The 13,232-nt window shown below is 39.7% G+C and overlaps 1 protein-coding gene across 3 annotated transcripts in view; it reads right to left on the bottom strand.

Moving 5' to 3' along the window:
* MNT (MAX network transcriptional repressor) overlaps positions 1-1,691 on the bottom strand; it is a 701,036-nt gene extending 699,345 nt beyond the window's left edge. For 2 of the 3 annotated variants that reach the window (XM_044054414.1, XM_044054413.1), the window contains exon 1: positions 1,317-1,689. In XM_044054414.1, coding sequence (XP_043910349.1) covers positions 1,317-1,389 — 73 coding nt within the window. In that variant the 5' untranslated portion in view covers positions 1,390-1,689. Of the gene's footprint in view, positions 1-1,316 lie in introns of all 3 variants that reach the window. The other variant, XM_044054412.1, reaches the window with a different exon arrangement.
* Positions 1,692-13,232: the final 11,541 nt, after the last annotated feature.

The raw sequence follows: 13,232 nt of genomic DNA on the forward strand, positions 1-13,232 counted from the left end.
GGTCATACAATGGTTAAAATATGCTGGTTTTACTTACAAAGAAGATCCTTTAATGAATAGGATTAATTTCTATTTACCATACATTTCACTTAAAAAATCCCTAACACTGAATGTGTCACAGACTCTTTCAATGTGGAACTTCGAGGAACATGAACTTTTAAGACCCCAAATGAGGTACGTTTCTCGTACACTTGAGAGGTATGGTTTAGTCTACTACCACCACCCGTCTTTCAGAAGGGCTCAAACACCAACTGGTACAGAAGAAGTCAACTCAGGTCGCCTTAAGAATGAAACTGCGGTAGTTGTGGAAAGCCTACGCTCGGGAGGGGAGTGTCCTACTGCACGTGGTCGAGTGGGCGTGACCGACACGTCATCCAACCAATGTACCTAGATACTCTGATGCGCTTTAGTGGTTCGTAAATAACCCCGAAAGAATTATTTCTAAGTGCGTGGGATTTATTGTGGGCAAAGCAAAAGATGATTTTTTTGTTCCCCACAAGCAAAATACACAGTGTAAGCAGCCAGCTTCCAACTAGAATGGCAGACCTCAGCATGAAAAAGGAGAACTGCTGTTCAACGTGTCATCTAACGCCCGCCTAACGCATACAATTATGCAAAAACAGAATTAGAGTTACTGCTGGCTGAAGGACTGCCACCGCCCTACTCTCCAGCTAATAAAGACGATATCTGTTCCAGTAACAATAATGCAAGATTCAAAATGTATCTTACAAATCAACACACTCCGATGTTCAGGAACAAAAAATATCTTATCATATACACAAAAGGAGCTTAAGTCGCATCCTGCAAAAGGTAGTCATCGGAAATCAGTTCGCACGATCAATATATAATGAACTTACATACCAGACTACTCAACATATACCGCAGCGCAATACGCTGCAAACAATGGGACTTTAGTTTTCCTTATTCAGGTACACCCCATATCTTAATTATTAAGTACATGGCTAACCACGCACAATTTAAACGACAGCTAGCGTTCATTATGTATCTGCAAAGAACGTGCTACCGACCTTTTCCCAAATGTAATGCAAGCCTTCGGCCACAATTAAGCAAATCCTAAATGGACACAAAAATCAGCCCAGTGAAAACCTTATTAGAAAGTATAAACAGTACTTCACAGTTACTGTACAAGTAATAAACTCTGCAGCAAATCAGAAGAATGTTGTAACACTCCCTAAACAACGCATGTTGCTAACATTGCAACTATTATTCAAAACTGTCCGATCGAGAGCCCATAAGAGAAAAAGGGTGCTGTGTCTTTAAACGATCCCATTTCTTTTGCATGCTGTTACCCTTACCACGTGCTTTCTGTTGTTGCTGGGCTTGCCATTCCAGGAACCTGGCTGCTTCCAAAAGAGTCTCTATGCTCATCTCTTCGAATCGTGTTGCCGCTACGTCCCCCCAAAACAAATAAAACTCCCAGAACGCAATCACCTGGGGTTTCTGGCTCCAATGTTCTGCCGGTCTTCCGACAGAATCGAAACCCAAGTAAGCTCTCAAACGAGAAAATAGGGTTGCAACAAAATGGCGATGAGTAACAGAAACACAACAAGGAAAAAAGAGAGAGAGCGAGCTAAAGAGTGATCCGACACGGCCCCTCCACTACTACGAAAACTGTTCGAAAATCCTGGCCCGGATCAGTATCTGTGGACTGGATGCTGCCAGGCAACTGATTACAAAACATACCGGCTGACGCGAACGTGTTGTACATACAGAGCGCGTGATCGGATGTTTGTGACCTATGTGCGGTGTTTTAAATTAGTATTGCTGTAGCGTGTTGAGTCTGGATACATTAACTTAGTTTAGTGAAAACAGATTAAGGATAGACAGAAATCATACCAAAAAAGTAATACTAAAACCACGTTCTGTGGGAACAAATAAGCTACCTGGTAGGTTTGCCACATAAAATAAATAAATGACATTATCCCCATCCAGTGATGTAAACAACTAGGGTTGCCACTTCTTCAGATGCCGAAAGTGGGACATTTTGGTACAAACAGGGCAAAACATACCCACAGCCAGTACAAAGGACAGAACTTCAATTTTTTCCCTAAACAAAAGCTTATTCTTGTAGCATTTTAGTTGCGTATTCCGTTTCTTATAGCATGTAGGTGTTTCAGATACAGAATAACTGTTTTATGCAACTATTACATAACATATAGGAAATAATGTTGTCCTAAAATCTCAGGACATTTGTAATTTTTTCGATTTCTTTGCGGGACACAACTGCCCAAAGAGGGACTGCCCCTTGCAAAGTGAGACAGGTGGTAACCCTATAAACAACATCTCTAGCATCTGGCTAAAAGCTGTACACATAACTCGGGACCCGAGTGTCGGGGGAGGGGGCACAAGTAATTAGAAGCAAACAAATTCGGACCAAATTATTTTCGGGACATCTCTGAACTGGCAAAGGGTGCATTTTATTTTATTTATTCTTTGTTGCCCGAGGTAGAACACTGAACCATACAGACCATTTACAAGTTCAGGGACGTACACATAATATAATTTTTGTAAGAATACTACAATACTGTTTAAGTCGGTACAGTACTTATAACATATTACCATGCCTGTCAAGTGCCCAAGATTTTCGCAAAATGTCCAAATTTTTGCCTCAAAATTTGTTTGTTACTCATAAAATTTTTGTTTTTCTTGCAAATCACTGGGATGATCTAAGGAATGAAATCGGTAAATAATGTTATACGTTTGAGTTTCACATTTAATATCTTTTAGAAAATGCATTTCGATACATAGCCTGCTATTCTAGCAACTTTTTAAGATTATAAGAGCAATATTAAAAATCTTTCCCATTTTTGGGCCATTGTACCCCCAATACGGCAGACTTTGTCCGGATTTCATGGTCTAAGAGGTTGAAATGCATGCATATCACACATTACAACAGTTATAAAACATTACAATAATCATATGACAGTCAAACTGTACATAACAGTATTGTTTAAAAATAGCAAAAAGTGTGAAGAGAAATAAAACAAAGCCATATGAATAGGGAGAAGGCAGCTGGAGTAAGATGTGGTATGAGCAAGTTAAGGCATAAGGAGTTTGTTTATAAGCTCATAAGACTGTTTAATACATACAAGCAGGAATGCTTTGAGTGAGAGTATTAGAACAGTGGGGAGTGACTTCAGAACATGTTTGTAATGGTTTCAAAGTAATATCTGCAGCAACGATTAGGAATATTCATAAACTACTTCATTTTATGATGGAGGCAGGGGTGTAGCAAGCAAATTCCATTTTATACTCACAGGATCTTAGTGTTATCCCCCCCCCCGACACTTATCACTTAAAAAATGGACACATCTCTCAAAAATGTTGCCCCCCCAGTACTTAATAAATGTAAGTAAAATTTTCATCCGTTCCCCCTAAAAGTATCAAAATATTTTTACATTAGCAATATTGTATCTATTGTTAAAGGCATTCATTTAGAAAATCATAGGTATAATATGACCTAAAAAAGCCATGTCGATATGATGCTCAGAAAAAATGTACTCAGTAGAGTACAAAGAGTATGTTTGGCTACACCCTTGGATGGGGGGGGGGTGCAGTTGAAATTATGTGTGCATTCTTAATTTTATGGGACAAGATTCAAAGTAATGGCTATATATTTTTAAGAAGTTTAGCTGGGATTGGGACAACAACAGAAAGTTGTGTGTACAAAATGGAAATCTCTGACAGCACTTGAAGGATGGAGCATGTATATTAACTGATCTTAATCTTGGTTAGGTATAAACTATTATTCCACATAAGGGAATAACTGAGAAATTAAAAGCATAAAATGTTGAATATAATTCAAAGGGTAAAACACTGCTAAAGCAACAGAACATGAAAAACTGGAGTGGAAGGTTACCTGTTCACCTAGTGGGATTACCAGTGGTGGCCTATGGGGTTCTGTGTTAGGACCAATTCTTTGAGGTTATTCTTTTCAGAAGTAAAAGTGAGAAATGGGTTGTAGATAACCAAATATGCTAACTCCAACTTGTAACATAATTATCTCAATAAAAGTATAGTTCTCCAAAATGATGTACAAAAATTACGTACCCAGCTCTGTAGTAATAACCTCACCTGTAATGTTGCCAAATATAGAATTATGAGACTTCATGAAAATAACAAATTATGATAACAAAATAAAATGGTCAAACCATACAATATTTTCCTTAAAGATGTAGAACAATGACAGGCAACTGTTTAGATTTTAATAATGTGCTAAAAGAAGCCATATATTTCCAACTGAACTATTCAAACATACAAAATAACTAGTACATCATCCCATACTTCCTTCAAAGTTTAAAGACCCACTATGAGCAGAACCTGAAAGCAAAAATATTTTATCTTATGAAATTCTACATAATCCATACCTGCCTTCTGATTTCTTTTTAATCATCTTTATTGAATTATCACCAATGACACAGGTTATCACCAATGACACAAGCAATCATGTATCTACACAAATGAAAACAAACCGCAATGACATACTTCCAGTTACAAACACCGCACATCACACACGATCTTCTGTACAGCCATTGTCAGTCCAACACTACATAGCTCACTCAATTCCTGCCCTTCACCAAACCCCACCTCTCCCCAAAACATCACTCTGCATGCCCCATTTCCAAAATCCCTCTCCATCACCATTCAATTTGCTCCCCCAAGTCTTCCACCCCCCCTGCTATATTCACCATTTCAAATACGGTTGGTCCAGACCTTGACCTCCGCCCTCTAGCAGTTGCCCCCTAGCAGCCACCAGAATCAAACCTAGCAAGGCCCCACTGTTTTCATGCAACTCAGATCCCGCATCCCAGACCAAAAAAAAAAATCACCTCTCTAACCACACCAATCCACTCACCCAGCATTTCTGACAGAGCAGTCTGTAGGGAACCTTCAACATCTACCAACCCACTACACCCCAAAAAACATGATTCCTACCACCTCCCCACTCCCCACCACATATCTAACACCTGCAATCCATTCAAGGAAAAACTCCCTGTAGTCTGCCTGGGGCACCAAAACACCCATTCAAACACCTCTGAGCAAATTTCCTCTTGGCAAGAATGTGGTGTGTCTTATTATTATATTGGGATTTGGTTTGTTATATGTCTTTTGGGAGTTGTTGTTACTCTACTGTTTTATTTATTTTAAAAAAATCAATAAATGTATTTGCAAAAAAAAAAAGAAGAAAGAATGAATGCAGTGTTCAATGAGGAGATTATGTAAATGGAAATGCACTAATAGAGCAGATACATGCTTATTGCTTCAGGGAGGAAGATTCAAAGAGGAGGAGGAAGTATGACGTGTATATTGTTCTGGGTTATGTCATCATTTTGGTTCTAAAGGGGATGGATCTGTTCAGGAAAGATGTACAGAATTTACTAGGACAATTTTTCCCTCTTTTGCTGCATACTTTCTGGCTGTTTCAGTGACCCCATCTATCAAGGCTCATCTTTCACGCCTCAAACTTTCTGCAACTCAGGACTGTGGATCTTATGCTCATCCTGATGTGTCTGGCTGGTACCTGCTTCTGGTAGGAAGATTTTGTTTTACTGATATACCTTCAATCCCCTCCATGTTCATGTATTCTATCTGAAGACTACTCACCTCTCTGGACCATCGGGGATCATGTAAATGAACCCACCCCCACCCATCCTAGATAGATGGATACACCTAATCTTCCCTGCCAGTGCCTCAGACACCTGAGCTGCTAACTGAACTTGGGTAGTTTGGCCCATAATTAAGATTATGGGAGGTGCAACGATTAGTGTTGTCACCTCACAGCAAGAGGTTCTTCAGTTTGATTGTCGGCTGGGGTGTCTTCTGTGCAGAGTCTGCATGTCCTGACTGCATTTGCATGTTTTCCCCCCACATTCCAAACACGTGTGTCTGGAGCATTTCTATCTGGGCCTCTGCTGAAAATGGCCTCTAACCCAATCGGACTTTCCCGGTAAACAAATGTTAAATAAATAAATAAATAAATAAGAAGTACAAGGGTGAAGTATAAAGTAGAAGATAGACAATTATACTTTGTCTACTGGCTATGGAAAATAATCTTGCCATTGTTGGGGTTTGAGAGAAAGGAAGAATAGATAAAGTGAATATACCAGGAAAGGAAGAAAGGGTTGGTATACAAGACTAGAAATAAGGCATTGGAGATACTAACTTTGAATGTGAATGGTCTTGCATGCCAAAAGTTAGCAGAATTCTGAATTATATTTGGAAACCATAAGCTCAGATAGTGGTGCTGCAAGAGGCACATTTGACTAGGGAAGAATGTTGTTGTTGTTGTGTCTTTTGGCTTTTCCCGGTTAGGGGTCGTCACAGCGGAACTCTGGTCCGCTAATGATTGGCAGTAGATTTTTACAAAGATATAATTAAAAAAATTCTAAGAAGTTTACTTATCAGAATACATATCAACAAGGAGATGAGGTGTATTTCTGTTAATAAACAAAGGTGCACCTTTGATAATCAGGGAAGAAAAAAATACCCCATAGGTAGATTTGTGATGACAGTGGGGTATTGGCAGGGGGAAAGAATTACACTGCTGAGAATACATGTGGTATCATGAGCAGAGCAGAGTGAATAAAAGAAAATACTTAATGAGGTAATAAGTTGCCAACAGGGTATTTTGATTGCTTAGGGTGATTGAAATATAGTAACAGATAAAAGAGGTGTTTTAGGAGGATCAAGGAGTATTTTGGTCTCAAAGGCAGGAAAATGTTTAAGATTTTATGTGAAGACTTCTTGCTTGTTTGACATAGCAGAGATACCAAAAGGAATATAGATTACATTTATTTCTCAAACGGGTATAACAGTTGTGCAGGATAGGACAAGGTTTATGTTTTACATGTGCACAAGTATTTATTGAAATGTGTAGATACACATCCAATACACCTTACAGATCACACACCAATGCTATCTAAAATAAAATTATTAACACAAGATAAAATATTAAAACATTGTTTTCCAGTGTATTGGTTAAAGAGAGAGAGACTTAGTAAGGAGGTGGTTGAGAATATGCTGAAGGTTTTGATTTAGTCAAATATACATGAGGGGATATAGCAATATGTTTGGGAAAAGGCCAAGAGGGGGTTGAAGGAATTGTCTCAAAAAAGGAAAGATATTGTTTGAATAAAACTAAAAGAGCCTATAGGCAGGGAAATGCTACAGAAAAGGGTTGTCACAAACAGAGACTAAGAATTTAGAAGAAAACAAGCAATAGACAGAATCATACTTGGAAATAATTAATAAAGATAGAAAAGCAGATCTTAGACAAATATATATTTTTTGAAAATACTGCCAAAGCACAGAAAACTGTGGCACGGAAACTTAGCCAACTTAAAGTAGAAATGGTAATTGTAAAGATTAGACACATAAGGATGAATAGGTTGGAAAATGACCCACTTAAAATATCAGGGGCCTTCAGAGACTTCTGTAACAGATTATATGAACAAGAAAAGAGGGGCAAGGGGGGAATCAAGAGTTTTGTCAAATTACTGCGAAATCAGGATTCCCAACAATGACAGGCCAACATGTAAAGGGTTTGATAGCCCATATAACTCTAAATGAAGTAAAGGAACAAATCACCTGGGCCGAACCACAAAGGGAGGGGGAGTGTCCATATTCATCAAGGACACCCACACCTCCAGGTTAATAGCAACCATACAGGTGCAACTAATCATAGGCACAACTGCTATACAACTGGTAGCATGTTACAGACCACCCTCCCAATCTCAGGAACCCCACTCAGCCTTCCTGAAGACATTGGAGGATATGAATGTATCACAAAATACCATCATACTGGGAGACTTCAACTACCCAAACATAGATTGGGTACATTATTCTAGCCCTAATACCCGAGCCCAAAGGTTCCTGGAATTCATAAATTCAAATGCACTGGAACAACTAGTCACCTCTCCCACTATGGGAGATAATATACTAGACCTGATCATCACAAACATGGGGACAAAATGCTCCACACCGGAGGTATACCCCTCACTAGTGAGATCTGACCACAAACTAATCACTCTGGATATACATATCCCACCTCCACTCCAGCACAAAAGACCACAGTGAAAAACTTCTCAAAAGCAGACTTCACTCTTCTTAAGACTGAGATGGTATCCTTTAAGCCCACTGGGCCAGTGGATACCACATCCCACAATGCCGAATCCTTCACAAATGCTTTCTATGGACATCTCCAAGAATGCATGGATCATGCAATCCCAAATAAATCCAAGTCCCTCTCCACGAAAGGCAAGCATCCTGTCTGGTGGACCTCAGCCATTAACAAATTGTATAACAAAAGAAGGAAGCTACTGCACGTCAGAGCAAAATCCCATAAAGGGAAGACATCTCTGATCAACATTAGCAGAAAACTACATTCTCTCATAAAAACATCCAAGGCCAACTTTGAGAGAAAAATCGCTAAGGACACTAAAGATAACCACAAAGCCTTCTTCAGCTATGTTAGAAACCTGGGCGGAAACCCTCAGATATGCTCAGAGTTAGTTCACAACAACAAAAAATACACTGAACCCACAGATATTGCCAACATTCTGGCTGACAGGTTCAGTGCAAATTTCTCCCCTCACTCACCCACAAAAGAAGAAATACTTATCCCAGCTGAATGTAATCTCCCTGTCATCTCAGATGTCCAAGTGAGAACCGCCCTCAACAAAGCTAAAAACACAGCATCAATGGGACCTGACGGTATCCCGGGTTGCGTGCTACGTGAACTCCAAGAGGAGCTAAACCCGCACATAAAAATGCTATTTAACCTTAACCTTACTACAGGATATGTACCTGAACACTGGCGTACAGCAACAGTGGTCCCACTCCACAAAGGGGGTACCTCTACAGACCCTGGGAACTACCGCCACATAAGCTTAACCAGCCTGGTCTGCAAAGCTATGGAAAGAATCATTAAGGAACTCATAAACAGAGACATAGGGGACCTACAGACACTTGACCCCACCCAGTTCGGCTTTGTAAAGGGCAGATCCTGCCTTTTGAACCTGGTTGACTTTCGAAACAGTCACTAGAGCCATTGATGAGGGCAAAGCAGTCCATACAGCCTACCTGGACTTGGCTAAGGCCTTCGACACAATACCCCACTCAGGCATCATAGATAAGCTCAACAGCTTAAACGTAAACCCTTATGTCACTAGATGGGTTGCAAACTGGCTAAAGGACAGAACCCATAAAGTTAAAATCGTTGGAGCAATGTCAGACTCAAAGCCAGTCACAAGTGGTGTCCCACAGGGATCTGTCCTGTGACCCCTCTTGTTTGGCATTTATTTCTCAGATGTTAAAGCAAACATGGGAGGGTTGTGGCTGACAAAGTTCGCAGATGACTGCAAACTAAGCGCCATAGTCGATACACCAGCGGACACATACATCCTATAAAAAGGCCTCACAGAAATGGACAACTGGTGCCGGAGTCACGGCCTTAAACTAAATGTCAAAAAATGTATAGTCATCCCCTTTGGGAAAAACAAAGTACCCACAAATTATCACATAGACAGCAACCCACTGAGTACGGAAAAAGTAATCAGAGACCTAGGGACCCAAGTCGACAGCGACCTCTCATTTGACACCCACATTGCCAAAGTGGTTAGAAAAACATTCTACCTTGCACACCTCATCATGAAGGGATTCACATCCAGATCCAAGGATGTACCCCTATACTCCTCCCTCATCAGACCCATGATTGAGTACAATGCCCCATTTGGTATGTACCTCACCCGGCATTTGCAACAGCTGGAGAGACCACAAAAGTACCTCACCAAGAGGATCAAGGGTCTCCAACATATGTCTTATTCTGCCAGACTAAAGAAACATCAGCTCTATTCAGTAGCATACCGCCTGCTCAGAGGTGATCTCTGCCTGACGTACAAGGCCATGTCCAATCAGGATCTGATGGACATGCTCCACCTCAAAAAATCCAAATCCATCAGGACCACAAGAGCTAAAGACTTAAACCTCGGCACAAGTATGAATAGGACATGCTGGAGGGATAGATTCATAACCCAGAGGCTTCCCATGCTTTGGAACAAGATCCCAGTTCATATTAGGCAGAGCCCCTCACTGAATCTCTTCAAGAGAAATCTTGATGAGTGGATGGGAGATCGTAAGTTTACCCCAGGGGTCACATCTGTGTCACTGCTAGACAGGGGCACAGTAAACTAATTCTATTATATAAGGGGACCTTCATTGTGTCACTACTAGACAGAGGCACAGTATTCTAAATTTATTCTGTACATTTTTGTACCATTTCATGGGTTGGCAAAAGCCACATCACTATGGCTAGGCTTACAAATGTCCCAGGGCAGATAGCCTAGTACTAAACTATGAATAAGTCACTGTGTGTATACCAATTACATTTTGGGGAATAGCAAGAGAAGAGCTAACAGAATATTGGCATGTGCTGTTTATTGGTGTTGGTGGGGGGCATAGAAGAAACATAGCACTTAGAAAAGTGATAACTGTGATTCTTAAATAAGAGAAGTATCCTACAGACCCTGGTTCATATAGCCCACTATCGATATTAAATCATAATTACAAAGCATTTATTGGAATTACGACACAAAGAGTGGCAAAGGTACTTCTGACATTGATTGACCTGGACCAGTGAAGTTTTGTAGAAGGGAGGGAATAAAACAATGATGGTTCAACAGGACAATGAAAACGAAAGTAAACAATCGCTTTTAGTAAGTGTAGCTGCTGAAAAGGCATTCAATATGAGGGGGTATCTCTCAGAAGTATTGAAGGAATTTAGGTTCTTTAAGAAACTGATCACACTGATTCAGGACATTCTATCAATCAATAGCTAGGGTCAGCACTGGCTGGACTTTAGCCCTTAAACTTAACCTTTTTTAAAAAATCTTTATTGAATTATCACTTGTGACATAGGCAAATTTACATTTATATAAAAGTAATCAAACTGTATTAAGTTCACATTTACAAACATTATACTTGATATATATTGCTATATATCACATAACCTAAGCAACATTACATAAATTATTCAATTCCTGCCCTTTTACTAAATAGAAACATCTTTATTAAACCATCACTTACAACATAGGCAATCATATATTTATATACATGAAAACAAACCACACTGACACAATCCTACTTGCAAGCATTTTACATCACAAACCATACTGACACACTCCCAATTGCAAACATTATACATCATTTGCAATCTATTCAATCATTTTCAGTCGAGCATTACATAGCTCATTTAAGTCCTACATTATTTTAAACCTCATTCATCCCCTGTATATATTGTTCCCACAATTCCCATTTTTTCTATGTAGTTTGTTCCTACCCTTTTCCAAATATCTCAATTCCAGTTGTTTTATCTCTGTTACTATATTCACTGCTTCTAGTATAGTTGGTTTAGATTTCGATTTCCATTTTCTAGTAATTGCTTTTTTGGCAGCCACTATAATTAGACACAGCAAAGCCGGACCATATTTAGGCAATTCCAATTCTTTATCATAGTTCAGAAAAATCATCTTCCTCGTCACACCAATCTGCCCACCCAGCACCTCCGACAATGCATACCACAGGGAATACTTAAAGGAGAACCGCACCCACAGACTCAAAAAACATGTTTATTTCATCATGGTTTGGTATTTCCTACATTTTAACACCACTCTGGGACTATTTACAGGTTTTTAAATATTTCTGTATGTAATTTCTCAGTCTGACCACATGGGGTCTGGCATCTTGAAGTCATTCTGATTTAGTCTACCTCTAGGTATCCCACAGTGCAGTGCTTGTCTGTAAAAAAATTACATCACACAGGCTTCTTTCTTCCTAAATCTCTCATTACTGCATTGATTTTACATGCTTACACTGCTGTATTTCAGTCAGTTTTAAGTAACATTTTATGCCATTCAATGACTACTCAAAACACAAACAGTGCAAATGCCACAGAACAAACTTTTAATGTGCTTTTTACTGCTGCTTCTTTTTAAAATGGATAAACTGCAGTCTTTTGTGAAGCCTGGATTGTACTATGACTCATCTCCCCATTCACACCTAACTTCCCTAGATGTCAAAGTGCTAAGGGTAATTTGAGCTGTTACCTGCTGTGATTGACAGCTCACAGCAGGAGACTTGACTCATGTACTGTTTCCTTGTTCTAGCCTTTACTTTCTGTATGGGTAGGGGAAGGGCCAGGGAGCTGTGACATCACATCATGGATAGGTTTTTAGGACTGTAGTGGTGATGTCAGTTTAAGGAGGGAAATGGGCAGAAAACTACCTGTATTCAGAGGCCTTGATGGAATCAGTGAATTGGAGACTGTAGCATGGGCAGGACAAACATTTTTTGAACGTGAAACTACCACAGTGCAGTACAGTACTGTTCTAGTGAAGAAATACAGTCAATTTAAAATATTTTAAATGCTGTATTTTTGTTTATTCATAGCAGGGAAAGTAACTAGGGAGAAAAAAGCAGAGAAGTTGAGCATTTAATAATAGAATCCCATTGTTGTCTTTTAAAGTCTGTTAACTGACCACACTCCCAGAAAATATGTTCCCAACTAACTCTTTCTTCCCTTTCACACCTCCAACACTTGCTGTCTATGTGAGGAACAATTCTCAAGTCTACTTAGGGTATAAAAATATCTATGCAAACATTTCCAAGCAAAAGACCCAAATCTTCTACATTTTGTTGCATATTTTGGAAACATATATACATCCTCCCATTGTTTCTTTGTAAATTGCCCAGTCAAAAAAGGTACCCTGGCTTTTGCAACCCAAGAAAATTATTTTCCTGTGCCACTGTCGAGCAGAGCCACAGAGGTGATCCACGGGGTGAGTTTTCTATTTCCCATCCAATCATCAAGATTTTTCTTGAAGAATGCTAATGAGGAGCTTTGTTTGATATAGATAGGTAGTTTATTCCAGAGTATGGGAAGTCTCTGGGACAGGAATCTATCCCTCCAGCATGTTCTGTTTATTGTGGTGACAAGGTTTAGGTCCCTAGAGCATGTAACTTAGAGGGATTGGGATTTCTTTAAGTGGAGCATGTCCAACAGCTCTGGGTTTCACATAGCTTTGTATGTTAGGCAAAGATCACCTCTGAGTAGGCAATATGCGATGGAGTAAAGCTGGAGTTTTTTTAGATGGTCTGCACAGGGCATCTGTTTGAGGCTGGTAATCCTCTTTGTGAGGTATTTCTGCGGCCTTTCC

This window comes from Protopterus annectens, chromosome 13.part0 (assembly GCF_019279795.1).
Source record: "Protopterus annectens isolate FY-2018-M chromosome 13.part0, PAN1.0, whole genome shotgun sequence".
NCBI classification, from domain to species: Eukaryota; Metazoa; Chordata; order Ceratodontiformes; family Protopteridae; genus Protopterus; species Protopterus annectens.